Genomic DNA, 26,228 nt, shown 5'->3' with positions numbered 1-26,228 from the left:
CGTGACGGGTCCCCCAAACATCTCTGGGATAAGATTAATCGCAGACAGTATGACTTCATGGTGAAGGAAGCAGGCTGTGACCCAGAGATTATCTGACTCCATCTGATTCTAATGCTACCCGGAGTGTGATGAAGAGGCCCTTGTTTGTTTTGGGTTTCTGCTAAGACATGTCACCTCTGCATTTGAGAAAGGAGTGACAGCTCATTTGTCAATGGGTCTAGAGATTTTGCTTGCAGATGCTACTGTATAAATGTATGGCTAGAACAACAGCTATCAAGACTCATTAGGATTATAGACAATGGTGTGTCCAATGCTTTGACATTCAAACAAGCACAGGGATGGATTCAGCCAGCTATTTTGGAGCTATTTTGCTTGGGCTAGCAGTACCAGCTTTGTTTATCTTCTATCTAAAGTGAGGATCTGAAGATCCATGAAAGATTCCATTCCGGCCTCTGGTTTAGCCAAGGAATTATCACAAAAATCAGGTAAAGACAGCAGGTGGGACTGCCAGGTCACTTACACGAACTTTCTTAGAAGAGTTGGCAATGGTGCTTGCAGTCTTGATGCCTTTAATTTTGCAGAGGATGGTGGTGAGATCTTGATTTCTAGTAATATTTTCAAAACTGCAATTTAATTGCCCATTTTCTCCATGGAAGAGAGTAATTTCAATGTCTTTTTTGGAAATGTTGAAGTTGTCGTTTTCTTTCTGTGAAGAATAAAATGAAGATGGAGAAGTCAGAGCACGTGTAGAAACTCACAAGCATAAACACACCTTTCCGGTGAAGGGGGCGGGGCGACATCCCACTCAAAAAAAAAAGAAACATACTTGAATTTTCACTTCCAGTTCTGTGTCCACCTCGGATTCTACCCGATACCCTGTGAATCTGGGGTCCTCCCGATACTGCAGGGTTCCACAGTCCAAGTAGGTGTCTTGTACTCTCAGCTTCACAGTGACATTCGTGCGCACTTTTGAACTCTTTAAACTGGGGGCTAAAAACCCGCAGTAAGTCGCCACACAATATTCAGAGACCTGGAGAAAAGAAAGGAACGTTTTAGTCACTTTGTGAATGAATGCCAGCTCTGATCTCTAAGAGCTAAGTGACCTGAGCAACTTAACTTCTTGGTGCTTCTGTTTTCTCATGTGTAATATGGGGCCAGCAATACTACCTCCCTCACAGGATTGACTTAACCCTACATTACATTAAATGAGGGCTACGTTAAATGAGATTATGCATGCTTAGAACAGGGCCCGGCACACAGTAAGCACTCAAAATGTGCTAGTGAATATTATGATCTCATGAGTGACAATGAAAGCAGCTGGAAGGTTATGCCATGGGAAAAGAAACTAAGCTGAAAGCAGTAGGCTACGGAAAGGGGAAGATTCTGACCCAAGGGGCTTAGGTGTCCTTGGGGTCAGCCTGTCTGAGCCCTCGGGAACCACGAGAAAAGAAAAGTGTCCAACCCCCAGCAAGGGTCAGCTCCTGAAGCGCTTGTTGCAGCTGAATCACTCTTTGTTGGGGGAACCTCCTGCAGGGCCTTAGCAGAAGTCACTAGCCACAAGAAGGAAAAGCCTTTTCAGGCGTAACAGAAAACAGGAACAATGTGTCCCCCATGAAATGAAAAGCATGAAAACTGAAAACAATGCAGAAAAGGTGGCCTGATTTACAGGATTAAAAACAAACAAAAAAAAAACATAAATAGGCTGGGCACGTGGCTCATGCCTGTAATCCCAGCACTTTGGGAAACTGAGGGAGGAGGGTTACTTGAGTCCAGGAGTTGGAGAACAGCCTGGGTAACATAGTGAGACCCATTCTCTCTATATATAAAAAAATAAAATTTAAAAAGTTAGTAAATACATACCATAAATATATTGAAATATATTGTCCTGTTTAGGTGTACAGGACAGGCAGAGGAGGCTGGTGGGTTAAGGGAGGATGGCAAACATTCTACAGAAAAGCAATGATAACCCATAAAAAGAAATTTGTCAGGTGGTAAAAAGTATTTTCCCCCATCCCCACCACCCCCTGATACTAGAGCATAAAAAAGACAATAGGAAGGGGCAATTGGTGGGAAAATAGGATGTGAAGAGCTGAGATCTGGACAAGCACAACCTTCCTTTCCCTTCACATCTTTCCAAACTCTATAGCCCGGAATCTCGTGCTCACATTTCTGTCCACAGGATGAAAACCACTGTCTCCACTGCCTCAGCAACCCTAACTCCTAGCAGGCTGGCTTCTTACTGAAGATGCCTTCTAGAAGGATTGCCGGCGAGAGGATCACCCAACCTCATTATCCTCAAGACTCTACAGTTCTGTACTCATGACCAACTCGCACCATGCGATTTGCTCTTTTTCACTGGTTTCTGAGCACCCTCTGGGCCACCTTCACGGCCCATCCTATTGTCTTTCATTAAATGAAGCTTTGCCACCAGTCCTAGGTGCTCTTTTCTTCCTCCTCTGTGCTCTCACTCCCATGATGTCACCCCCACTCTCCCTTTAACAATACTGCTATAAAGATAAGCTGGTCATCTCTAGCTTCACCATGCCCCAGCACTTGAGACCTGCTGTGCTAACCATAGCCCAAAGGGACCTGCTGTCAGCCCAGAGAGACTGCGGACGTCTCTGACACACCTGCACTGGCATGAGCATCCTCACTGGGCTCCCAGCCCTTCTTCAGTTCCTGCCTCTCCAAACTCAGTTGTGCACCATTGCCAAAATAATAACCGCCCTGCAGGAGGTTCCCCAACAAAGAGCGATTCAGCAGCAACAAGCGCTTCAGGAGCTGGCCCCTGCTAGGGGTTGGACACTCTCTTCTTTTCTCGTGGTTTCCCAGGACTCGAGACAGGACACCGAAGCCTTTTAGGTCAGAATTCTCCCCTTTCCCTGGTCTACTGCTTTCTGCATAGTCTCTTTTCCCATTGGTAACCTTCTGACTGCTTTCATCGTCACTAATTGTCTCGGTCCAGTGTGAGTCCAGTGCACCTAGACCTGTGTCACTTCCTGCTCAGAGATCTTCAGTGGCTCCCTGCTGCCTACAGAATTAAGGGCAAGTTTTCAGTCTGATGCCACTTTTTGTGGCCCCAACTCAGCTTTACAGCTATCCTTCTTGCTTATTCCCGACCCACCCTCTAGGTTCCCACTAAGTAGGATTGAGTGACGTTCCCAGCAGGGGCCTGCAAGGACTCTGTCCTCTGTACCTGAACTCACCTCCCTGCTCTACCCAGCCCACTCCATACTGCGGGCATACTTCATCCCATCCATGTTTAATTTCTCTTTCATGTGAAAATACCTGGTGTCTTCTTGGACTCACAGGGTTTCTGAACAGTTAGGGAACCAGAGGACCTAGAACCTGATGATACTCTGTGCTGTCAACTTTTTTAATTTTTATTTTATAGAGATGGGGTCTCACTATGTTATCTAGGCTGGTCTCAAACTCCTGGCCTCAAGCAGTCTTCCTGCCTTGGCCTCCCAAAGTGCTGGGATTATAATCGTGAGCCGCCACACTCAGCCTCAACTTTCAGTCCCAGTGTAGATTTGCTGCCTGCCTCCATGAAGGCAATATGACTATCTCACTTATCTTTTGTCCCTGCACCCAGCAAAATGTTTTGCCTGCAGTAGGTGCTCAAAAAATTCAGCTTGATTTGGGAACAGCAAGTGGGAGGGAGAGTAAGTCCACGAAAAACTCAGGCAATGCCTCTGGTCAGAGGGTCAAACTACATGAGTCATTCAACTGGAGGTGTTCACACCATGGAGATGTGGCCTGGAGTCAGATACAGTGTGAGGCTTGGAAATGGCTCTGAACCGTGTCCGCAGGCGAATGTGTGCACAACAAGGCTGTGAGGACGGCCTATCAGGAGGCCCCCGGAATTTGGGTCTGAACCCATACTGTCCCAAGTAGGGAGCATGTCAGCCTTGGCAGGAAGTGGTCAGGCAGGGCCCCAGAGAGGCAGCCACCTCACATATCTCATCAAGGAGAGGGAAAAAGGGGAAGAAAGAATGGGGAAGGACATTTAGAAGTGTGTGCTAGTACACTTGGAGGCCTGACTTGTATGTGAAATCCCTCATCTCCCCTCTTGGCATCAGAAGCTTCCATCTAGAGCAGCCGTGTCCAGCCTTTTGAATGTGAGGACTTTTATGCTTATCTGTGGTGGTGGGTATCACGGAAATGATGCACAAACATTTTTTAGCTCATCAGCTATCGTTAGTGTTGGTGAGGCCCAAGACAATTCTTCCAATGTGGCCAAAGGAAGCCGAAAGGTTGGACACCCCTGCTCTAGAAGATCTCCATCCAGAGGCACTGGTGGGAGAACTGGGCAAGGGTGGAAGCCAGACCCCTCCTACCATTTCTGCTGTGGGGAGATGAAAGGGAAGAGAAGGTGACATCAGATGGTAGGGAACAAATTGGGTCGAGGAGAAGGAGAAGCACGTGACAAGATTTCTGGGACCTTTGCAAGTCATCTAATCTCTGTGAACCCCAGCTCTCTCTGTGCAATGGGAACACCACCACCTACTCTTCACAGAAATGCAATTTTTTATATCACACCTTAACCTTTCACGAAGAATTTTCACACATATTCATAAGCATTTCCTCATTAAGGTGACTTGCCACAAAACACATAAAAAGAAAATGTCAGGTCTTATTGTACCAAGTTCATTTCTCTTTCCTCATTGCTGCAACTAGAAATACTCAGCTACAAGGATAAGGTTTTATTATTTCCACTCTAGCACAGATAGTATATATGATAGCGTAGGTAAAAGTTTATAACACCAAAGTCACAGAAATAAAAAATGCCCCCCAACAAAGCATAGTGTGATGAAAATAGAACCATCCTTGAAAACAACTATTGTTACAAAGCAGCTGGAGACTTACATTTATGTTTCCTTTTAATTCATGTGAAATGATTAAGTTGTCAATTACATCAAAATTTCTGCCCATCATGGTTATATTTTGACCACCACTGCAAGGAATAAAAGCAACAATAAGGGTTTCATAGCTAAAACACAGGCGTTTTGCATTTATGAACAAAGCTATCAATTTATTCATGTTTAATATTAAACCCAATTATGTTTGAGAGCAAATTAATGAATTTTAATTTCAAATACAGGACAATTTTAGAAATATTTTCAGGATACCAGTCACAAATTCAGGGGTTTCAAGATGCATAAATATAAAAATTCAGGTCAGATCCTATTTTAATTCTAGGAAAATGCCCAGATTCTTTGATGGAATTTGAATTTTGTTATATGTCATATCGCCACATATAATCAGATCAGGAGCTGTACCTTGAAAAGGTTTCACTAAACAGAATTTTGTTTGATTACTGTTTAATCTATATAAAGATGCTTCCATCTAACAATTTTCAAAATCAAACTCCTAACCTACCAATGATATGCTATTTAGAGAGACAGGAAACACTTTGGGCAAGGTAAAATTACAGATGACATTAAAAGTGTAAATTCCTATTTGGTACGCCATATAAATAACAGCTACATTCTATCTCTCTAAAACCAAGTCAAATAACTTCACGTTTCTCAGTGCATACAAGTGAAGCGGTCACTGGGTGTGAAATAAACAGCTGTCCACAGCTCTGGCTGCCCTTGTACCCCTGTTCATGTAGGTCACCAGACACTCATTCTAGGGGACAAGAGCCTGGGTATGTCAGGTCCAACAGCCAGCTGAGCCCCTGATGACAAGACCAGGAGGTGGGCCTGAGCAACCCAATTTGTGTAGGGCAGAGTGAAGACACTGATCTCTGAATCCTCCAGCCACAATGGGGAAGGGCTGAGTTGGCCTCATGCCAGTATGTAGCCATTACTAGAAAACCAAGCCAAGCGAGCTGTCCCGATGGCCAGCATTTAGGACCACATTCTTGCTCAAGGCACAGTGACCCAGGAGCAGCCAAGACACACAGGCTCAGAATGTCACAGGTGACAGGACAGTAAGGAGCCTCTTACTTTATAGCAAAGCAGGATACTGCAGTGGCTCAGAGCCCAACCTCCTAGTCCTGGCTGTCTGGGGGGCTGGGGTGAGTTGTTTGAACCCTTTTCCTCCCCTAGTTCCCTCATTTGCAAAAGGGACAAGCCACAGCAGATCTCATAGATTTGTTGTGAGTATGAATCTAGTCAATAGATGAGCACACCAGGCACGTGGGGCATGCCACATCAATGTCTCCTTTTATATGGAGAATGGAATTGGTCCTAGAGTGGGGGATGTCATGCTAGAGCCTTGGTTTTGAAATTTCAGTTCCTCTTATCTTACTATTATGGACTGAACTGTGACCCCATAAAATGGGTATGTTGAAGCCCTAACTCCCAGTGCCTGGGAATGGGACTGTATTTGGAGATGTGGGTGGTTAAACAGGTAATAAAGGTTAAACGAGGTCACTGGGGTAAGCCCTAATCCAACACGACTGATGTCCTTATAAAAAGAGATTATCCCAGCTACTCAAGAGGCTGAAGGTGGAGAATCGCTTGAACCCGGGACACAGAGGTTACAGTGAGTCAAGATCCTGCCACTGCACTCCAGCCTGGGTGACAGAGTGAGACTCTGTCTCAAAAAAAAAAAAAAAAAAAAAAAGAAGGGAGATCTGTACAGAGAGACAGAGGGAAGACCACGTGAAGACATAGGGAGAAGATGACCATCTACAAGCCAAGGTATAAAGCCTCAGGAGAAACCAAGCTTACCAACACCATGATTTCAGCCTCCAGAACTGGGAGAAAGAAATTTCTGTTGTTTAAGCCACAAAGGCTGTAGCACTCTATGTCCACCCTAGCAAACTAATATAGCCACCTCTCTCTTGATCTTAAATAAGAACATTAAAAGTGATTTTTTTCTTCCCCTCCTTTTCTTCTTCTTCTTCTTTTTTTTAACAAAGCTTTGTCTGTAGGTTTATCTAGAGAGTACTTTGAAAACTAGCTTCGTACTGTGTCAGGCAAAGAAAATATCGTTAGGATTTTAGTCCTAAAGAGATTTAGGAATAAAAATATTATGAAAGTGAATTCAAATTCAACTAGGGGGAATCTTTATTGTAGAACTCTTCACAATAACCAAGATAGGTACTCAACCTAAGTGTCCATCAACGGATTAGAGGATAAAGAAAATGTGGTACCTAAACACAACGGAGTATTATTCAGCCTACAAAAAAGAATGAGATCCTGTCATTTGCAATAACACAGATGGAACCGCAGGACATTATGTTAAGTGAAATAAGCCAGGCACAGACAGACAAATGTTGCAGGTTCTCACCCATATGTGGGAGCTGAGAAAGTTGGTCTGATGGAGATAGAGAGTAGAATTATGGGTATCAGAGGCTGGGAAGGGTGGTGTGGCAGGGTCAGAGAGGGATAAAGAGGGGTTGGTTAATGGCTACAAAAATACAATGAGATAGAATAAGATCTAGTGTTCAGTAGCGTAGTAGGGTGTCTGTAACTCACAATAATTTATTGCATATTTAAAAATAGCTAGAAGAGTAGAATTGGAATGTTCCTAACAGAAATAAATGATAAATGCTTGAGACGATGGATACTCCAATTACCCTGATTTGATGATTACATATTCACTGTATGATTGTAGAAAAAATATCACATGTGCCCCATAAACATGTCCAAGTATTATGCACCCATGAAAATGTAAAAAATACGTAATAGTAATAAATAAAAACATTCAACTAGAGAGAGAAAAGTTTTTCTTAACATATTGGATTTATCTGGGCGAGTTTATTTTGGGGTTTCCATCTCCCCCTTAGGGAACATCTTCAAAATGTTGATTCTGCTTTTCATTTTGATAGCTCCCAATATTTCCCCCAAAGAATTCAAAACAGCTTACTCTAAAGACTGTAAAATGAAAGAGGTAAGAAAGAAGCATTTTATCATGAGCAGGAGGGACACATAGTAAAGAGTGTTATATATCGATATCAAAACCCTAGACCAACATTTCAGCTGTGAGTTTCCCAGCAGCCATGGTGAAGAGAAAAAGATGTGCTCATAGCATTCACAATGAGCATGGGAAGCAAATGCCTTGTCAGGTATGCATTCTTCTAGGAATAAATCCTAAGGAGAACTCGGTGAGAGGAATTTGGAATGACTACTGTTTCTGAATTTACTTGAATAAATCAATGATCTTTGTGCATATGACCCTTAACCACAATGAGAGAAAAAGATTATGAATCTAGAAAGTACCTGATCCAGGTGGTAGCAGGAAATATAAGGGAACAATGTGGCAGAGCAATGTAGGATAAGGATCCCACAGAAGAGCAGTTCCCACCATCAAACTGGATACACACATCCTTCATTTCTTTCCGGCTTGATGGAAGAGAGAATTTCATGTGGGTGTCATTTAGCACATGGCTAACCTGTATCCTAGAAAGGAGTAGAAAAAGAACTCTCACATGACACAGACACTTAGCACAGTTGATTACCCAAGGTGACAGCAGATGAATTTCACTTGAACTACAACACTTCATGAAGGAGCAGAATAGCTGCAGGCAACTACTGACTCATCAGGGGCCAATGACCCAAGTTGGGTATTATTAGGGGCTGGGTTCCTCTTTCTTTAGTACATTTTTATCTTTCTTATTTGCATTGCTCTCAGAACTGAGAAAGGAAAGAGGTGTAACCATTGCCTGGAAGAAGTACTAATAGAAAGCAGAACATGAACTGGGGGTCACAGTATATTAAGAATTACGGATAATTCTGTTGAGTATCATAATGGCATTATGCTTATCTGTTAGAGAGATACTGAAGTATCTAACAGTGAAGGATATGGTGTTTGGTTCTCATCATGCCCCGCCCCCCCGCAAAAACCCCAGATAAGATAGATGAAGCAAGATTGGCAAAATGTTGATAGGCTTTGAAACGGGGAATGGCTACAGAGAGGCTCATTACACTCATCTCTCCTGTATGTGTTTGAGTTTCCATAATAAAAAGCTTACGAAAAAAAGCCCTAGTCAAGCACTGAGAGGGTAAAATCCAGCACCAGACAGAGATGGAAATTCTGCCGTTCAAAGGGGGCCTAAACCAAGAGCCCAGGCATCTCAGAATCAATCAGCATTGGGGCCAACCTGCCCCTTAAGGAGTCTCCAGGCTGAGACTTAGCTGGGGCTGTCCAGGGTGCTCCCGACGTCCAACAGGAGCTGACGCTTGGCGCCCTTTCAGAGTCAGAGCGAAGCCTTCTCCAACATTCCCGCTGTCACCTGCAGCTTCCTCTGTGTGTCTACAATGACCCTCTAAAGCACAAATCATTAAGCCTGGGTTGTGTCTGAATAATGCTCAGTATAATCATGCTACATGAGAATCTATTATTACTACTTAAAGGCCATGTGCATGATGATTAACTTTAAAGCTATCACTAACCCTTTAGGATAAGGCAAATTCAAAAACATCTGAGTCAGTTTGTACTTACACCACCTCAAACGCTCATTTTCAGGTTTATATTCAGAGCAAAGCTCTAGGAAATTTATCATATAGTGGTTGAACATTAAAATTCAAACTTGTTTATAAATTTTAGAAGAAGAGAGGTGAAAATGTAGATCATTCCACTACTAGTATTTTTCTCTTTAAAATAATTACCCATTTTAAAAGTACTATATGAAAAGAGCTTGGGATTATAGCCTGGGCTCAGGTATAGGATTAATTGAGTATTATGTTGACTGCTTGTGAACCTGGGTTCACCACACAGATGTGGTTACGAAATGCTACATGCAGGAAGGTCTCCTAGTCATTTAATTTAATAACTGCAGTATCTCAAGACACATTCGGAATTAAAATGAGAACATAAAGAGTCAGAAACAGGGTAATGCTCTGAAAAACTACTTATTTTCCATGAAGTTGATTGCCTTTCAGTGAATACACAGGTGTCTAACTTCACAGATTTCGCTACACAAAATGAAAGATTTTTGCAATAAGGTATTTAGCCAGGATAAACAGCACACAAAAAAACCTATGTTGCATAGATACAGCCTCTAATGTGTGCTTGATAATTCTGGCAAATAGCAGAACACAGGCAAGCCACCGATGAGCAGCTTTTTTCATCAAGATCACAGAGATTCCAGATTTACTGCTACGAGGGGAAGGGCATGGCAGTGATGTGCAGAAAATGAATTAAAGCAGAAAATTCAGTAAATAAGCATGGCAGATTAGAATGCTGTACAAATCTGTTTTAGTAGTTAAAAATCAAAACATCACGCTTCAGCAGATTGTCTTAAATGCATTTCCATGATGAAAATAAGCTTAGCATTATACTCTATGTAGACTGTAACATCTTTTACTTCAAATTAGCCTAAACTTATACAAGTTAACAAGCAGAAAACTCAAATAATCTGTTGTGTTATTTAATGACTGCAGTTATCACATCTCTTCTTTTTTTTTGAGGGGGGAGTAACCATTTGCACAAGGACATTGGTGGAAATTGAAAATTCTTTCTCCAAGTTTCACCGATGGGATGAGTCTGGGAAAGAAGTGACAGAAATAATAATGTTCAAGAGATACACTGACCAGATATTTATGTTGGGGTGTTCTTTTTTTACTACCATTATATGTAGTAGAAATTTAATTTTTGGAGGCTGAAACCAAACCAGTAAAGAGAAGGCTACAAAGAACAAAATGTCCACATAAAAGGGATCCAAGAGGTTTTGTTTTTTCAACTTTGGGTGGCACATTGGAAGAGTTGCTCCAAAAAATTCCCCATCAAATTTCGAGGTACTCAACTATTTTTCCAAGTGCATCACCTAAAGAATGATGTTTACTACTCCATATACTTGATTTTGTTACTGAAAATGAATCAAGACCCAAAACAGGCAACATCCTGAAATGACTATATACTGAGATTTTTAGGGAATGTCACAGAACAGAGTCTCTCACAATGAACTTCAGATCTGTTGTGAACATTATTTTATGTGTTGGAATTATGTTATGTCAAATACTCTGACTAATTGGCCTGCTTTGGTGCATGGCAATAATTTGACTATATAAAGGTTATAATCACATTGATATTCCCTTGGCACAGGTTTGAGCTTTATGTTACCCAGGATAAATTATTAGTATTTCGACTCACACATCCTTATCACAGGTACTGGTTCCTTTCAGGATCATTGTGATGTTCGATGCCCGGGTAAAGTTTGCTCCCGTTACTATCACGTTGCTTTTCCCTAATGTCGATACTTTCTGTGGCTCAATGGACTTAATGTAGAAGACCTATTGGAAATAAAAGATTAAAACAGGAGATCAAAGCTAAGAAATGGCATCACTCCAAAAAAAAAAATCTGTTTATGCGCTGCAGTTCGAAGAAATCACTGGGAAATTACAACATTTTGCAAACACAAGCAGACAGTGTTTAATGAAATCAATGAATTCAAGGAAGAGTGCCGCAGATTTATGTCTCTCAACATGTGACAGCATGAGGTCAAACCAATTAGTTTTTGTCTCACAAGACAGTTGAAAATACAGTTGAAGAGTCTGACATTCTGTCTGAAGAGCAAGGTATCACTAGAGTTTTCAAAATGTTCACTGCCTTACAGCCTCTGGAGGCTCACAATGTAAGCAAAATCAAGGAAAAGAGAGTACATTGACCATAGGCCAATGACAGACTCATCATTAAGTTGAAATAAATGTCATTCCAGATAAATTTAATTCCCAAGAAAGCAGTTCATATTTTTGTTACAGTGAAGCTATTTGAATCCAGGAGGATACTGCAGGGGGAAAAACCTCAAGAAATCAACCTGTTCAGTCAACTAATATCAAGCAGTTGGATTTCTGAACCACTGTGGCCAACCATGGTTTGTAGATACCACAACCTCCTTCTTGGTATGCAGTTTCAATAGACTTTATCAGGCCTAAGGTCAAGACCATGTCCCTTGGAGTCCCTTGCTACCTAGCTTCATATCATGTAGGCGAATGCCACCTTACTTCTCCATTTGTGATGTCTAATCAAATTCTCCCTTAAAAAAAAAAAAAGCCCTTTATTTGATAGCAAGAATCATTTTCCCTTTTCAAGATAAAACAGTCCTGATTTCTTTCACTTTTCTGTTACAGATACTACTGTCTATCATTCTGATAATTTTACTGTTCTTTTGTAGACCATTTTCAGCAAGTCTGTATTCTTCTATAATATGGTGACCAAAACAGGACATAAGATTCTAAGACTCTAGCCAACAGAAAGTCCAGCAGATCTTCAGCAAGAGTGAACATCATTCTCACACTCTTTTTTCCCCTATATCCTCTGCCATCACAGAACATACTCACAGTCTTGATATTTGAAAATGACCCCAAGGACCAGAGATGCTTAATCACATGACATTTGGTGAAATTCTAAATGCTGAGTGCATCCACTTGGAGGACCAAGTCCAAGAAGCAGCCTCTGAGCCACTGGGAGAAGTCCGTGATGTCCAACACCTGCCTAATACCTGCTTCTTGAAGCAGTTGAGTATCCTCTGTTCCTTTGTGCATGGAACACTCATCGGGGTGGCATTGCTGGGCTGCAGGGGCTGCCCATCCTGCTGAAACAGACATTTTCTCATTCTGCTCCTCGGCACACACAGGTGCTACACGGCCCGGCAGTCCCCATCACTCATCAGCGCTTTGGATTGGTTTTGCAGATTGAGGTAAATTCATCGTTAATGTCATCAGAGCAATGATGTAACGTGACACAGAATTGATTTTGGTAGCAGAATTTATTTTACTCACTTTGTGAAGGACGTTAGCCCTGTATTTATAGAATCACTAAGGGCCTGAAAGGGTCACTTTAATTATTCTGTTATACTTGACTGCATTTTATGGGGGAAATTATCTGCTAGAGTGGTACTTGGAAAGGGGGGATTAGCAAAGCCTTCAAGATAAATCTCTTGCAAATGTCAAGTGTGCGTTATATAGCAAAAGGCTTACTCTTCGCTCTCACATGGTGACAGCTAAGAGAACAAGTGTTTACTGAGCACCTACAGGGTCCTTAGGCCAGATGTTGTGGGGGACACATGATCTATGTGTGCACTAGATCAGGAGTTGGCAAACTATAGTCTGTGGGCCAGATCCTGCCCGCTACCTGCTTTTACATGGCCCATCACAAAATGTCAAAAGAAGAATAATATTTCATGACATATAAAAACACATGAAATTCAGATTTCACCCATAAACATTCGTCTGGGTAGTGTCTCTGGCTGCTGTTCCCTGCAGCAGTCGAGTGGAGTAGCTGCAGCAGAGACCATACGGCCCGCAGAGCCTAAAATATTTACTGCCTGGCTCTTTGTAGAGAACATTTGCTGACCTCTGCTCTAGAGGCCACTGGCTTCTTAGGGGAGCAAGATAGAATTTTTTTTCTTTTTTTATGTAAACCTCAGTGCAGACTCACATTTGCATGCAAGTCAACTATGATTCTGAGGTTTCTTTTCTTTCTAGATAGTCCTTCCTGCTTCTTATATTTATACTGTTGATGTCTGCTCAAGAAAAATTTTCAAACATGCCAAGTAAATGCTACTTCTCCACTCTCTGCAGAGGATAAAGAGAGCCTTACAACTAATGTACAAAAAGATTTTTTAAGGAAGTTATATTTTGCTCCTTAAATGGCTCTGCGAACACCATCAGAGGACTCGCCACATCATCCTATTAACTTTTTATTTCCCTGAGTGGAGACAGCCTTGCTACTTCAAAAAGATTTCAAACCCCTACTGTTTAGAGAAGTTTCCCTTGGCCGTCTAGGATGGGATCCAGCCCTGGCCTGTCTTGTGAAAGTGGGCACTTCCAATCTGCTTTCAAACAGGGTCAGATTAGTTGTATTTTGTTTGCTGATAGAACCTCTTCTAATTTTAATAAATGGGTTAAAGAGCTACCAGGAGGACCTTCCTAAATAAATAGTGCAGGTATAAAACAACATTTTAAAAATAAAAGATCGGGTTAGCTCTATGGCTGCACTGTATGGCTGCAACAATTCTTAGAAATACATTCTTTCTTTTTACCAATAAAGATTTTGAAAAATCCAGTACAGACAAAAGAGCAAAGAATCATCTCCCCATAAAGGTTCTACACATTCAATATTTTCGATCAATTCTGTATTTTTATCAAGAGGTTTTAATTCATAAAATCTAGCATATAGTAGCCAGCCCTACAAGCTTATACATTTCAGAGGGGGTTACTTTTAAAACCTAATCGAGCTCAATACAAAGAGACAAATTCTTGCAGCCCTGTAGTGGGATTCCTCCCTCACCCTATGTCCAAGGATTTCTATATATCAAATCAAAATAGTATGGACTATAACCAACACAGCCCTATGGTTTCCAGCAATTAACCTCAGAATAGTCTACTTCCTGTAGGTTACATTTTAAAGAATTCAGGGTTATTTTAAAACGGCTGCACAATTTGAACTTATTTAATAAACTACTATGAGCTCTGGTTTTTACTCCCTGTTTTGTATAAGAAAGCACATTAGAAACTGGTTAATTAGGAGATTTATAGAATACCCAATCCTTTTTATTTTTTATTTTTAACTAAGTCATTATAGGATATTGGAAATAGCACAACCACTAAGAAATAGCTATCTTTGAAAAGGTCTAAGAGGATTACTTCTGACAGTAAGAGTACCTTTTGTGAAGTCTGACGTCAACACAATTCAAATTACCATGACATTAATGGAGAAAATACTGCTATGATTGAAAAGAATATTGGAAAGAGGTGCATTAGGAGGGCTCAGTTTATTTAGGCCAAATTGTACTCTATTAATCTGTTACAAAAAATCTGAATAGAGCAAAGCTCTCTTTAGGCCTGGACCTGAATCAACACTCAGTAAAACATCTCTCGGATTTTCACTCGTGAAATTAGTTCAAACAGGACTAGATAAAAAGTCACATGGATTCAAAACCAGCTGGAAATCTGAAACCGAAGGACATTAGAGAGATGAAAGGTAGCACAACTAATTAAAGGAAAGAGTCCTGGAGGGCCCTACAGGAGTGAGTATTCGGTTCAGGATTATTTAACATCTCTATTAATGACTGAGAAGACGATGGAACTAATATATTAATGAAATGTACAAATTGATAAGAGTGGTAACCAGCAGTGGAAATGGGAAGGAGTAAAAGGAGGTGATATATGGAAAGAAAATAGCAAAATACAGGTTCACTCAAGAAAAATTAGAGCGTGAAATGGAACAAAATGGTTATCCATTTGATGCTTAGCCCCTGGGACAAATGCCTTTTCACGGGGGCCCCTCGTACAGGTTCCAGGGAACTTGAGATGTGATTTCAGTTGGCCCTGGAAATGCCAATAGTGAGCTGTGCCTCTGGACACAGAGCTTGAGACTTCCAGGGAGAAGGTGACAGACCAATGCCCTGTGTGAAGAGATCAAGGCTCACTTCTCTGAGCCGTAGACTCTAAAAGGAGGCTGACTTGGCTGCCAAGCCCACCCTCTGAACAACCCACTATTCCTCTTTGCACTTGAGCCTTCTGAGTGTGGCTCCCCAGACCTGGACTGGGTGACCAAAACTCCAGGGCCAGGGAGGGCAGCTCTTCCCAGCCAGTGGAGGGCCCTGATTCCACTTTAAACCCAGCCCCTCAAAGTCCACCCCTTGGCCGAGATTCAACTCATGCATGAGATTCTTGCTGCTCCCCTCTCCCCAGGGCCTCAGTTGCCTCACTAAGCCTCTTCTGCTCTCCCTGTCTTGGAGTAGATGCCCAGCCATGTCTGGGTCTGACTCCTTCCCTCTGACCGCACCCTGCCCCAGCCTTTTCTCCCATGTCTTTGAGGTTAATACACTCCTCCCACATCCTGGCCAGGTTGGAGGTCTTACTCCCACCCTACATGTGTGGCATGGATTGGGAGCAGGCTTTGACAGTCTAATGCCAAGAGAAGCCAATATTAGAGTCCTTTCTTCCAGGCTGACTTTTATTAATATCATCAGTAGTATGGTGTAACCAATGTTTATATTCAATTTAGGGCATACAATGTAGGGTAATGGTTAAAACTATGTTGAGTCAGATTACCTGGATTCATATCTCTTACCTACCATTTACTCTCTCTGAGCTAAAATCTCCTCATCTATAAAATGGGGGAAATAGGTCCATTGTGAGGCTTAGATACTCTGAGCTCAGGGTATGGCACAGGCTCAGCAAATATTAGCTACCACTGTTCAGTTGAGTACATTCTGGCATTCTCTCTTATATCTTTTTCTGTTGTGCACATTCAACTGCTTCATGAAAATGAATCTTATTTCCTCCAAAATACTGTAAGTTCTACCATGTAAGCTCCATGCAGTCACACATTTTGCCTGCCTGTTTAGCACATAGTAGTTGCTCAACAAACAAATTTTGAATCAACGATTGTAAGTTAATTCTACATTACCTGGCCCTATGCTAGGCCCATAGAAGCTACTTAGCAAGGTATATGTGAAATTTAATTTCACTCTTGAAGGCAAGGTCCCCAAAAGCATTCATTTAGATTGCTTGTGAGAGATCAAAAATGCATATTTAAAAGTGATGGAGAGGCTGGGTGCGGTGGCTCACGCCTGTAATCCCAGCATTTTGGGAGGCTAAGGCAGGCAGATCACCTGAGGTCAGGAGTTCGAGACCAGCCTGGCCAACATGGTGAAACCCTGTCTCTACTAAAACCAGAAAAAATTAGCCGGGCATGGTGGCGAGAGCCTGTAATCCCAGCTACTTGGGACGCCAAGGCAGGAGAACCACTTGAACTGGGGAGGCAGAGGTTGCAGTGAGCCGAGATTGTGCCATTGCACTCCAGCCTGGACAACAAGAGTGAAACTCCATCTTGGGGGGGAAAAAAAGGATGGAGGAAGAGAACAGGAGGTGCAAGGTAGTGAAAGAACCATTTGAATGTAAATTGCCAGGAGATATGACTTTGTATGGTTTATTTCTGCCCTACAGTGATAAGCATATTGAGGTAATAACAAATATTAGAATGACATCACATCATAAATCTTCACAATCTCTCCTTGAATGCACAAAAGAGAGGGGAGCTATCGCTGGTCTCAGTGGGTGAAGGCACCAGATATGAGAATGTTAAGAAATGGAAGGAGAAGTGGTCAGGGCAGGGTCCCAGGGCCAACGGTCCCTGATGAGGTTTCAACTACTAGATATGTGGAGAGAAACAGACAGATGGTCAGACACTGGCCTTTATAGCTTGAAATACTCCTCCTCCAAGGTCATACATAGGTTTTTGAGCTCATTTCTCTATTGTGGTCACGCTTTTCTGTAACGCAGCCCCCTTGGCAGATGATGCTATACGTTTCAGGGTCAGGATACAGGGGTAGGTCTTGGGGTCATGAAACAGTGTGAGGGCTACCGGTCTAGTAGGGATTGAACCAGGACCCTACCTCATAAGTACCAGATCCTTGGATTAGCAAACTCATACACTAAAAAAATAAAATAAGACACCTTGAATAGCATTCCATTGCCACTGAAGAATAAAGTCAGCACTCATAGGGCTGGTATGTAAGGCCCCCTATTTGCAGGCTCCAGACTCATTTCAACCTTGGGTCTTACAATTTCCTGCATCCTCTGTGCCTACTTAGGGTTTCCTCTAGTGTGTGTCCTGGAATCTTCTGGCTCCCACCCCCACACTGTGCTTATGCCAGTTCCTCTGCTTCGAATACCCACATTCATGTGTCTGGATGCTTCTTGTCCTCAAAGGTGGGCCGAAATGCCATCTGCATCAATCAATCCATCCATCAATCAAAGACTTAACCAACCACACTGATTAAGTGTTTTCAACTTCAAGGCACTGGGTTTAAGCAAACAGGAAGGACTAAGACGAAGCCCCAGGCACAGAGAGGCTCTCTGTATACTTTCTGGTACTTTCTCTATGTTAACATTTTTAAAATCTTGTATTGTTACTCATGTACTCATGGATAAGATTCTTGAGACTGATGGCCAGAGATGTGCCTGATTCATCTGAATCCTCCTCATGGAATCTGTGGAGATCAGTATAATTGCATCTAATAGGCATGCAATAAATGCCTCTGGAAAGAATCAACCCAAGTTCAGGATCCTAGAAGCCTAGGACAGTACCTGCTCCATTCCTAGTGCCTAGCACACCGGAAGTACTCAGTACACATGTGGTGTGGGCAGATGCATTGAAGCAAAGCTGTGAGTGACTTCTTTGGTAGAGAAAGAATCACAAAGACATTGGGTGCTTTGTTCAAGGCCAACATGAAGACCCAAAGTGGAAACCAGAATGTTACACATTCCACCTGATAATGAAAGACAGCAGTGTTTCACAGAGCACGAGAAATCCCTCCTGTGACAAATAACACTCCATTCCCTATCAAACAAAAGGGAGATTCTGTTCTGAGTCACATATTTAAAGAAAACATGTCAGGATCCACAAAATGTCTCTCTCCATACTTAGAGGGGTAATCCACAGAGAAGCAATGAAAACAGATCTGGGCTTTTGTTTATTATCAGCCTTCTCCTTCTCTTGTGGTGACCCCAATCCTTTTAACCACACAGTTCAAAGGGTGCAGAGAGATGCACTGCAGGAAACCAGGATGTAGTGACTTTATGATATTTGTCTTTAAAATTAAAGAAGTTTAAAAAGCCGCTGCCTGGACCATGACTCAGCGATAAAAAGGAATGAATTATTGATACATAAAAGAACTTGGATGAATTTACAGAGAATTATGTTGAGTTAAAAGAGCCAGTCCCCCAAAGGGTACATCTGGATGATTCCGTTTATATAAAATTATTGAAATGATAAAATTATAGAAATGGAGCCGAGATCAGTGGTTGCCAAGCATCAGAGATGGAGAATGGGAGGGAGGAGGGAAATGGATGTGACTGTGAAAGGGAAACCTGGGGAGCCTTGTGACGATGAAGCTGTTCTGTGTCTTGACTGCTGTCACCGTCAATATCCTGACTGTGATGTTGTGCTATAGTTTTGCAAGACAGCACTATTGAAGGGAACTGGGTAAAAGATGTTAACTATTATTGTCTCACAAGTGCATGTGAATCTACAATTATCTCAAAATTAAAAGTTTATTATTTTCTAAAACAATCTTGAAAAAGAAAACAAAGTTAAGGATTCACATTTCCTGATTTCAAAATTTACTTTACAAAGCTACAATAATCAAACAGTGCAGTACTGCCATAAAGACAGACACAGACCAACAGAATAGAAAAGAACACCCAGAAATACACTCTCATAAACATGGTGAAATGATTTTCAACAAGGGTGCCAAGACCATTCAATGGGGAAAGGACATTTTTTTCAACAAATGATGTTGGGAAAACTGGATATCCACACACAAAAGAATGAATTTAGATCCATTTCTTATGCCATATATAAAAATGAACTCAGAATAAATCAGGGACCAAAATATAAGTGCTACAGACCTTTATAAATAAATATAGAAAGAAAGTTACATGACACTGAATTTGGCAATGATTTATTGGATCTGACACCGAAAGCATGGACAATAAAAGAAAAAATAAATGAACTGGACTTCATCAAAATTAAAAAAATCCATGTATTACAGGACACAGTGAACAGAATGAAAAGGAAACCTATGGGATGGTAGAAAATACTTGCAAATGATGTACCTGATAAGGGGCTGATATCCAGATTACATAAAGAACTCCTACAACTCAACAACAACAAAAATAACCCAATTTTAAAAATGGGCAAAGGACTTAATTAGACGTTTCTCCTGAGAAGATATACAAATGGCCAGCAAGCATACACAAAGATGCTCAATACCATTAATCATCAAGGAAATGCAAATCAAGATCACAATGAGATACCACCTGACACACATTAGGATGGCTACTATCAAACAAATCCGAAAATAACAAGTGTTGGTGAGGATGTGGCAAAACTGGAACCCTTGTGCACCGTTGGTGGGAATGCAAAATGGTATTGTTGCTATGGAAAACAGTACAACAGTTCTTTAAAAAACCAAAAAGAGAATTATAATACAATCCAGTAATTCCACTTCTGGACATATACCCAAAAGAACTGAGAGCAGGGTCTCAGAGAAATAGCAGCACACTCATGTTCCTAGTAGCATTATTCATCATAGCTAAAATGTGGAAGTGACCCAAGTGCTAATCCATGGATGAATGGATAAACGAAATATGGTATATACATACACTGGAATATTATTCAACCTTAGAAAAGAAGGGAATTCTGACCCACGCTACCACATGGATGAACCTTGAGGACATCATGCTAAGTGAAAGAAGCCAGCACAAAAAGACAAATTCACTTATATGAGGTACCTAGAGTAGTCAAATTCATAGAGACAAAAAATTAGAATGGTGGTTTCCAAGGGCTGGGGGGAAAGAGAGATGAAGAGTTATTATTTAACGAGCATAGAGTGTCAGTTTTGCAAGATGAAAAGAGTTCTGGAGATGGGTTGTGCAACGATGTGAATGTACTTACCACGACTAACTGTACACTTAAAGCAATAAAAATGGTAAATTTTGTTTGTGTATTTTATCAAAACTAAAAAACAAACAAACCCTGGAACAACAACCAAGTTTAATTGAAAGGAAAAAGCCACAAAGCCACTGTCTCCCTGATCCAAGTCCTCGGCACTGTGTCTCAGTTTTCCAAACCAACGGGATGAGAAAAGGAGCCCATTATTTAACAAGACCTCAAAGACTGCTAAAGCCTGGAGATACCTGAGCATCAAGCTTTTCTAATGCCTTTAATTAACTTCATGTCCATTTGATTCACATTCCCTCTGCCTGTTACTTAATTCACCTGAAGTTACTATCAACTTTTCAGTAATGATTCAAAATGTGCTACTTATTTACCTTTGCACTTGACCTTAGGTAGCAGCAAATGGAGAAGTCAAAACCACAGATTAGAGAAACGAAAAATGGAGCCTTTTTCTCCCTAGAGCTGTCATTTTTAATTTATCTATTCCTGCTAGACTCCAAGGTTAGCGAGGGCAGGACTTATCCTCTTTTTGTGTTTTGCCACATACAGATGCTCAATGAACTTTTGTTGACTGAGTGAAGTTGTAAGCACAGCCACATGTGTTCCGCCTAGAAATGTTTACATTGTCACGTCCCCTCTTTTCAAACATGACTGACATAGGGGTTCAGTAATTTACTATGAAGAAAATAAGGGGCATTTCCAAGGAAAGTTCATGGATCAATAACCGCTTTTGAGAAGGCGAGATAAATACACATTCTATAAAAATTCTGGTTTAGCAGCATTCACTACTGGTTAGACGCCCCAACGAAGCTGAAAAAAACAAACGAATCGAGGTTACTTTGCACAGACCCCCATCCACATACATAACCCCCAGAAATCAATTATATAAGGTGCAAGTTGAAATCCCTCAGATGGAACGCTAAAACTTCCTTCTAGCTCTTCCCTAGTGAGCCGCAAAGTCACCTTTACAATTTTATTTCGACCAGAGCAACATCATTTTTCATAATTACAGAGTTTTAATTTACTTTATGTGACTGTCCAGCCTTTGATGTATTGAGCTAATTAAGTGAAACTTGGTTAAAAAACCAAAGATACAAAAGGGAATTTTGGTAGAAAGTAAAATAGAGAATTTTTTTAAGGAACCCAAAGTAGTACGAGTTGTTGTCATGGTCATTCAAAGAGAGGTTTTCCCCTTAACCACACAAAAATAGGGTCTGACCTGTAAAGCCTGGTTGGTTCTGTTCCCCTTGTTCTCCTTGGGTCTTCCTCCTCCTGATGTCTTCTCAACAGCCACTGGACACTGTTCCTGGAATGGAGAACATCCCTTCAACATTCAGATGGGTGGTAAATTCAAAGTGTGCAACAAACATAAAAGAGAAGGTAGGACTAGGCAGTCACAAACATTTATTTTTGGTTAAACCTGTTTTTTGTTTTGTTTTGTTTTGTTTTTAAGACGGAGTCTCACTCCGTCGCCCAGGCTGGAGTGCAGTGGCGCGATCTCAGCTCACTGCAACCTCCGCCTCCCGGGTTCAAGCGATTCTCCTGCCTCAGCCTCCCGAGCCACTGGGATTACGGGCATGCGCCATCATGCCCCACTAACTTTGTATAGAGACAGGATTTTGCCATGTTGGTCAGACTGGTCTCGAACCCCTGACCTCAGGTGATCCACCTGCCTCGGCCTCCCAAAGTGCTGGGATTACAGGCATGAGCCACCGTGCCCAGCGGTTAAGCCTTACAATACCAAAAAAAGTCACTTTACCTGGTTTCTCTCGTAATCAGAAGGGTCGCAAGCTGTGAAGGGGTGGATACACCTTCTTGCACTTTTACACCACGCACAGCCAGTTTCTGTGCATGCTGGGCATCTAGCAACACAGAAAACTGACTTAATTCCTGCATTTTAGGACAATGTTCACATCCTAGAATTTTCCTCTATGATGTGGCATGCAAGCATTTAAGAGAAGACAAAAAAAAAAAAATCCCTGGACAGACATTCCTGTGAGGCTTTGTGCCCTGCTCTTGGAAGCCCTCAGGTTGATGGGCCGGAATGGCACCTGCAGGGGTGTTGCCATGGAAACCTGAAGCTGGGTCACCTGCTGGTCTGTAGATAACAGGAACGCAGTGAATTTGTTTCTGAATCCAGTTCTGCTATTTGTCTACCCTCAAGTAAGTCCCTCTGGAGACGGATCTCTCTCTCTCCCTGCCTCTACCCACCCTGCCTTCCAAAATCGGGAAGCCCTCACTCACTCCAGCAGTCACACTGCCAACTGCCTGGAAGATGTGAGAGAGAAAGTGTTAGCTGGCAAGCAGAGGCAATGAGGTGCCTGTGTTTGCTTTATAATCAAATTAAGGAAGAATTGTGTGTCTACTAATCAAATCACCTATCATGATTGGGTAAACTGTGGAGGACTTGAAAAGCACTTATGAGAAGGAATGTTAAAAAGGGAAATCGGGTTGATCTGGAAACAGGGCCAAGGGAGGCCAGAGGAAACCTTAGCTCTCGCAAGGGGTGCTAGTGCAGGGCATGGGGAGTTTGTTTTATACCTTCTCCAGGAAATGAGGAAACATTCTGAGATTCTGACCTGCAGAAACTGCAGTTTCCATGGAAGGAGAAGACACACTGGCTTTTGCGTGGATCCGGCCTCCTAAGTGAGCTAGAAGCGGGTTTGTGATTTGCATGCTTCTTCTACCCCCGGGGTGTGATTACTGTACTAAGTGCTTTCCTAACAGGAAGCAGTTACCTACGGAAAGGGGGCTCACCCTCCCCGGGGGGCCTAGGTCTGAGGTCTGGTTCTTCATTACCAAGTTGTGGGACCTGGGGCGAGTCGGTCCCTTTCATCTGCCCTTAAACTGGGCATCAGGGGGCCTACGTTATCTTTCAACTGTCTTTGAGCTATATAATCCTATTTAATTCTCCCCCTTTTTTCCTATTTTCATGAACTTCTGAGGCTTGCTGTAGCAATTTTTGTATTTTTTTCTCCTTAAATTCATTCTGTTTCTTAGCAATCATTGAACTGGGGCTTGTGTCATCTTTTTCAAAGTGCCTCAGTGGAAGAGATGAGGCCCAGGGGCTCCTGTTCTAATCATTCACGAGTAGCCTCCCAGCTCAGCTTCAAGATCAAATTCATTTTCCCCATAGAAACCATGGTTCCCAGGCCAGGCCAAAAGAAACTCCCATTTGCTGCTCACGTAGCTGGTCAATCAAACCATGGAGTGATCTACAGCACTGCTACTCACGCAGCCTCCCAAGGTGCCCTGCGGGCCTCCATCCTAACTTCCAATTGGAAAGTCAGGCATCTGAGAAACGTATCTCCTCTGTCCTCTTGCTGCTTTAGAAGCAAGGAGCGAGGTTTGGCACTAACTCAGGGGCCTCTGTAGCTCAAAGGGGCCAAAGATGGTGAAAAGGGGGGCATCAGGAACATGTTCTTTTGGTGAAAGGGACTTCACCTCGTCCTTCTCAAGTATGACTTCTTACCCCTACACTCAAGGCTTCTCGTTCCGCCCAAATTCCTGAAGCCATTCCAATCAGGAGAGAACCTAGCAGCGATCCTTCTTCTTTTTGCTGAGACAATCTCACTCTGTCACTCAGACTGGAATGCAGGGCACCATCCTGGCTCACTGCAACCTCTGCCTCCTAGGCTCAGGTGATTCTCCCACCACAGCCTCCCAAGTAGCTGGGACTACAGGCATGTACCACCATGCTTGGCTAACTTTTGTGTTTTTTTGTAGCGATGGCGTCTCACTATGTTGCCCAGGCTGGTCTCAAACTCCTGGGCTCAAGTGATCTGCCCACCTCGGCCTCCTAAAGTGCTGGGATTCCAGACATGAGCCACCATGCCTGGCTTGTCTCTTCTTCTTTACTTACTTCAAGGCTCCTCTCGGTCCTGGGAAGACATATTTCCCTGTGGGTATGAATACTTAATCACAGTGGATCTCTCTCCCTCATGGCGCCAGTTTACTAGTCAGGGCTAGAATGTGTGAGCTGAGCTTATTAGCTCAGTGGCTCTCCTAGCTCCCATTACATCATGCTCCAAAAGGCATTTTGGAAAGTTCTGTCTCACAAGAGTTCTTTAGGAAATCGAGGAGTCAAACAAATAAGTAAATTAAGACCAACGAGAGAATATTCAAATTTCAAATAAAATCTTACTCTTTTAATGATGAGCAGTTGGTAAAGTTGAATCTGTCTGATAAATTCCAAGAACCGAAGGAGAACATCACGTTGACAACTGAAACATCTGGAGGGAAGGGGGGAAAAAGTCATTTATGGTGGAGTCCTGCTATAGTCAAGCATAGCTGTAAATGCAAAAAAAATAAATAAATATTTTTGCCTCCTCTGCATAGTGGGCGGGAGCTTGCCAGCTGTTTGCTAACATTTCAATCAGTATGTGGTTCCTTCCCCATGGGCCATTCGCATCAGGCAGCCGAAGTGCACAGCTCAAGCCTCCAAACAGACTGAACCCACCTCGAGTTCCAAGCCTCCCATGGATAATCACTAGGAAGAAGCCATTTTACAGCTCATTTACATCTCATACTCTCCTAGGGATCACTATCTCAGCTTTTAATTGGCCAAGGCATAAGAATAAAACAAATCACCGAGCAAGAAGTGCCTAGAACATGAAAACCGGAGGATTAGAAATCCTGCACCTTCAGAAAAATCCACGCTGCAAATATTTACCTAACATACTCTAAAGTGTAGTTTCCATGGGCAGGGTTCCACGATCTTCTTGGGGTCAACTGTCACCAAATCTGTGATAAAGGCTTTCTTATTTGCCTTTGAAAGCCTACTCATTGGTTAGAAAACCCCAAAAGAACAAAATAACAAGGATTTCAAAACTACTAAATCAGCATTAGAGAAATATAATATTTAAACATATATACTCTATCCAAGGTAGTGATTCTCAAACCCAGTTGTGTATCAGAATCACCTGAGAAACTTATAAAAATATAGATCCCAGGGCCATGCCCCTAAATATTCTGATTTACAAGCCTGGGGTGGATCCAGGCACCTGTGGTTGCATCGCTCCCCATGGAACGATTGTATAGAGCCCAGGTTTGGGGCCACAATACAGAGTAGCACCTTTCAAATCCCCTTCTGTCCAGGAACCAGTGCTAATCACAAGGTATTAATATATTTTTCCTTTGATGAATTAATAGGAATAGGAGGTAGTGCTATTTATTTGTTTGTTTGTTTATTTATTTTAGTAGAGATGGGGTTTCACCATGTTGGCTAGGCTGGTCTTGAACTCCTGACCTCAAGTGATCTGCCCGCCTTAGCCTCCCAAAATGCTGGGATTACAGGCATGTGCCACCGCACCCAGCCGAGAGGGTGCTTTTAAAATCCAAGTCTTGACAAAATAAGAATCTGGCTTGACTCCGTTGGCACCGCTAATTTTCTTATTGAAATTTTATTAGTGTGTGGTTCCCAAAGTCTAAAAACCCTTACTTTAAGGTCCTTCTGCACAGCAATAACACTCCCTCTGAAAGTCAGAATTCCATATAAAATTCGGTTCACATACAGAGGGTGTGTGTGAAATGATCATCTTCTGTTCTCAAGACAAAGAGGCTTGGAGGGCTGGCATGACCTCTCTGCAAAAGCCTCTGAACAGACACTTGATACATGTGAATAGAATGAACACAGGGACAGTCAGCTCAGAGGGACTCCCAGTGAAAATACACTCCAGTGGAATCTGTAAGTGTCCAGTGATGAAGACTGCAAAAGTCATACATTTTTTCAAGCACCAAATAGGCACAAAACTCTATTTGGAAATATCACAAGGAAATGAATATTCATGATTTCTTCTAGGAAAGCATTTACAGTTATTCTGGAAGAGGTAAAATAATTTAGGTGATGACAGCACAGT

General features: G+C 42.1%; 1 protein-coding gene across 1 annotated transcript in view; it reads right to left on the bottom strand.

Annotated features, from left to right (window-relative positions):
- PLXNC1 (plexin C1) overlaps positions 1–26,228 on the bottom strand; it is a 159,145-nt gene that overhangs the window by 59,628 nt on the left and 73,289 nt on the right. The window contains exons 7-14 of the mRNA XM_037996696.2: positions 24,515–24,602; positions 22,130–22,232; positions 21,590–21,676; positions 11,050–11,189; positions 8,178–8,357; positions 4,870–4,957; positions 827–1,030; positions 521–706 (exon numbers count right to left, since the gene is read on the bottom strand). Of these exons, the coding sequence (XP_037852624.2) occupies positions 521–706; positions 827–1,030; positions 4,870–4,957; positions 8,178–8,357; positions 11,050–11,189; positions 21,590–21,676; positions 22,130–22,232; positions 24,515–24,602 (1,076 nt within the window). The remainder of the gene's footprint in view (positions 1–520; positions 707–826; positions 1,031–4,869; positions 4,958–8,177; positions 8,358–11,049; positions 11,190–21,589; positions 21,677–22,129; positions 22,233–24,514; positions 24,603–26,228) is intronic.

This window comes from Chlorocebus sabaeus, chromosome 11 (assembly GCF_047675955.1).
Source record: "Chlorocebus sabaeus isolate Y175 chromosome 11, mChlSab1.0.hap1, whole genome shotgun sequence".
Lineage (NCBI taxonomy): Eukaryota > Metazoa > Chordata > Mammalia > Primates > Cercopithecidae > Chlorocebus > Chlorocebus sabaeus.
This window is presented reverse-complemented; position numbering and strand designations above follow the sequence as displayed.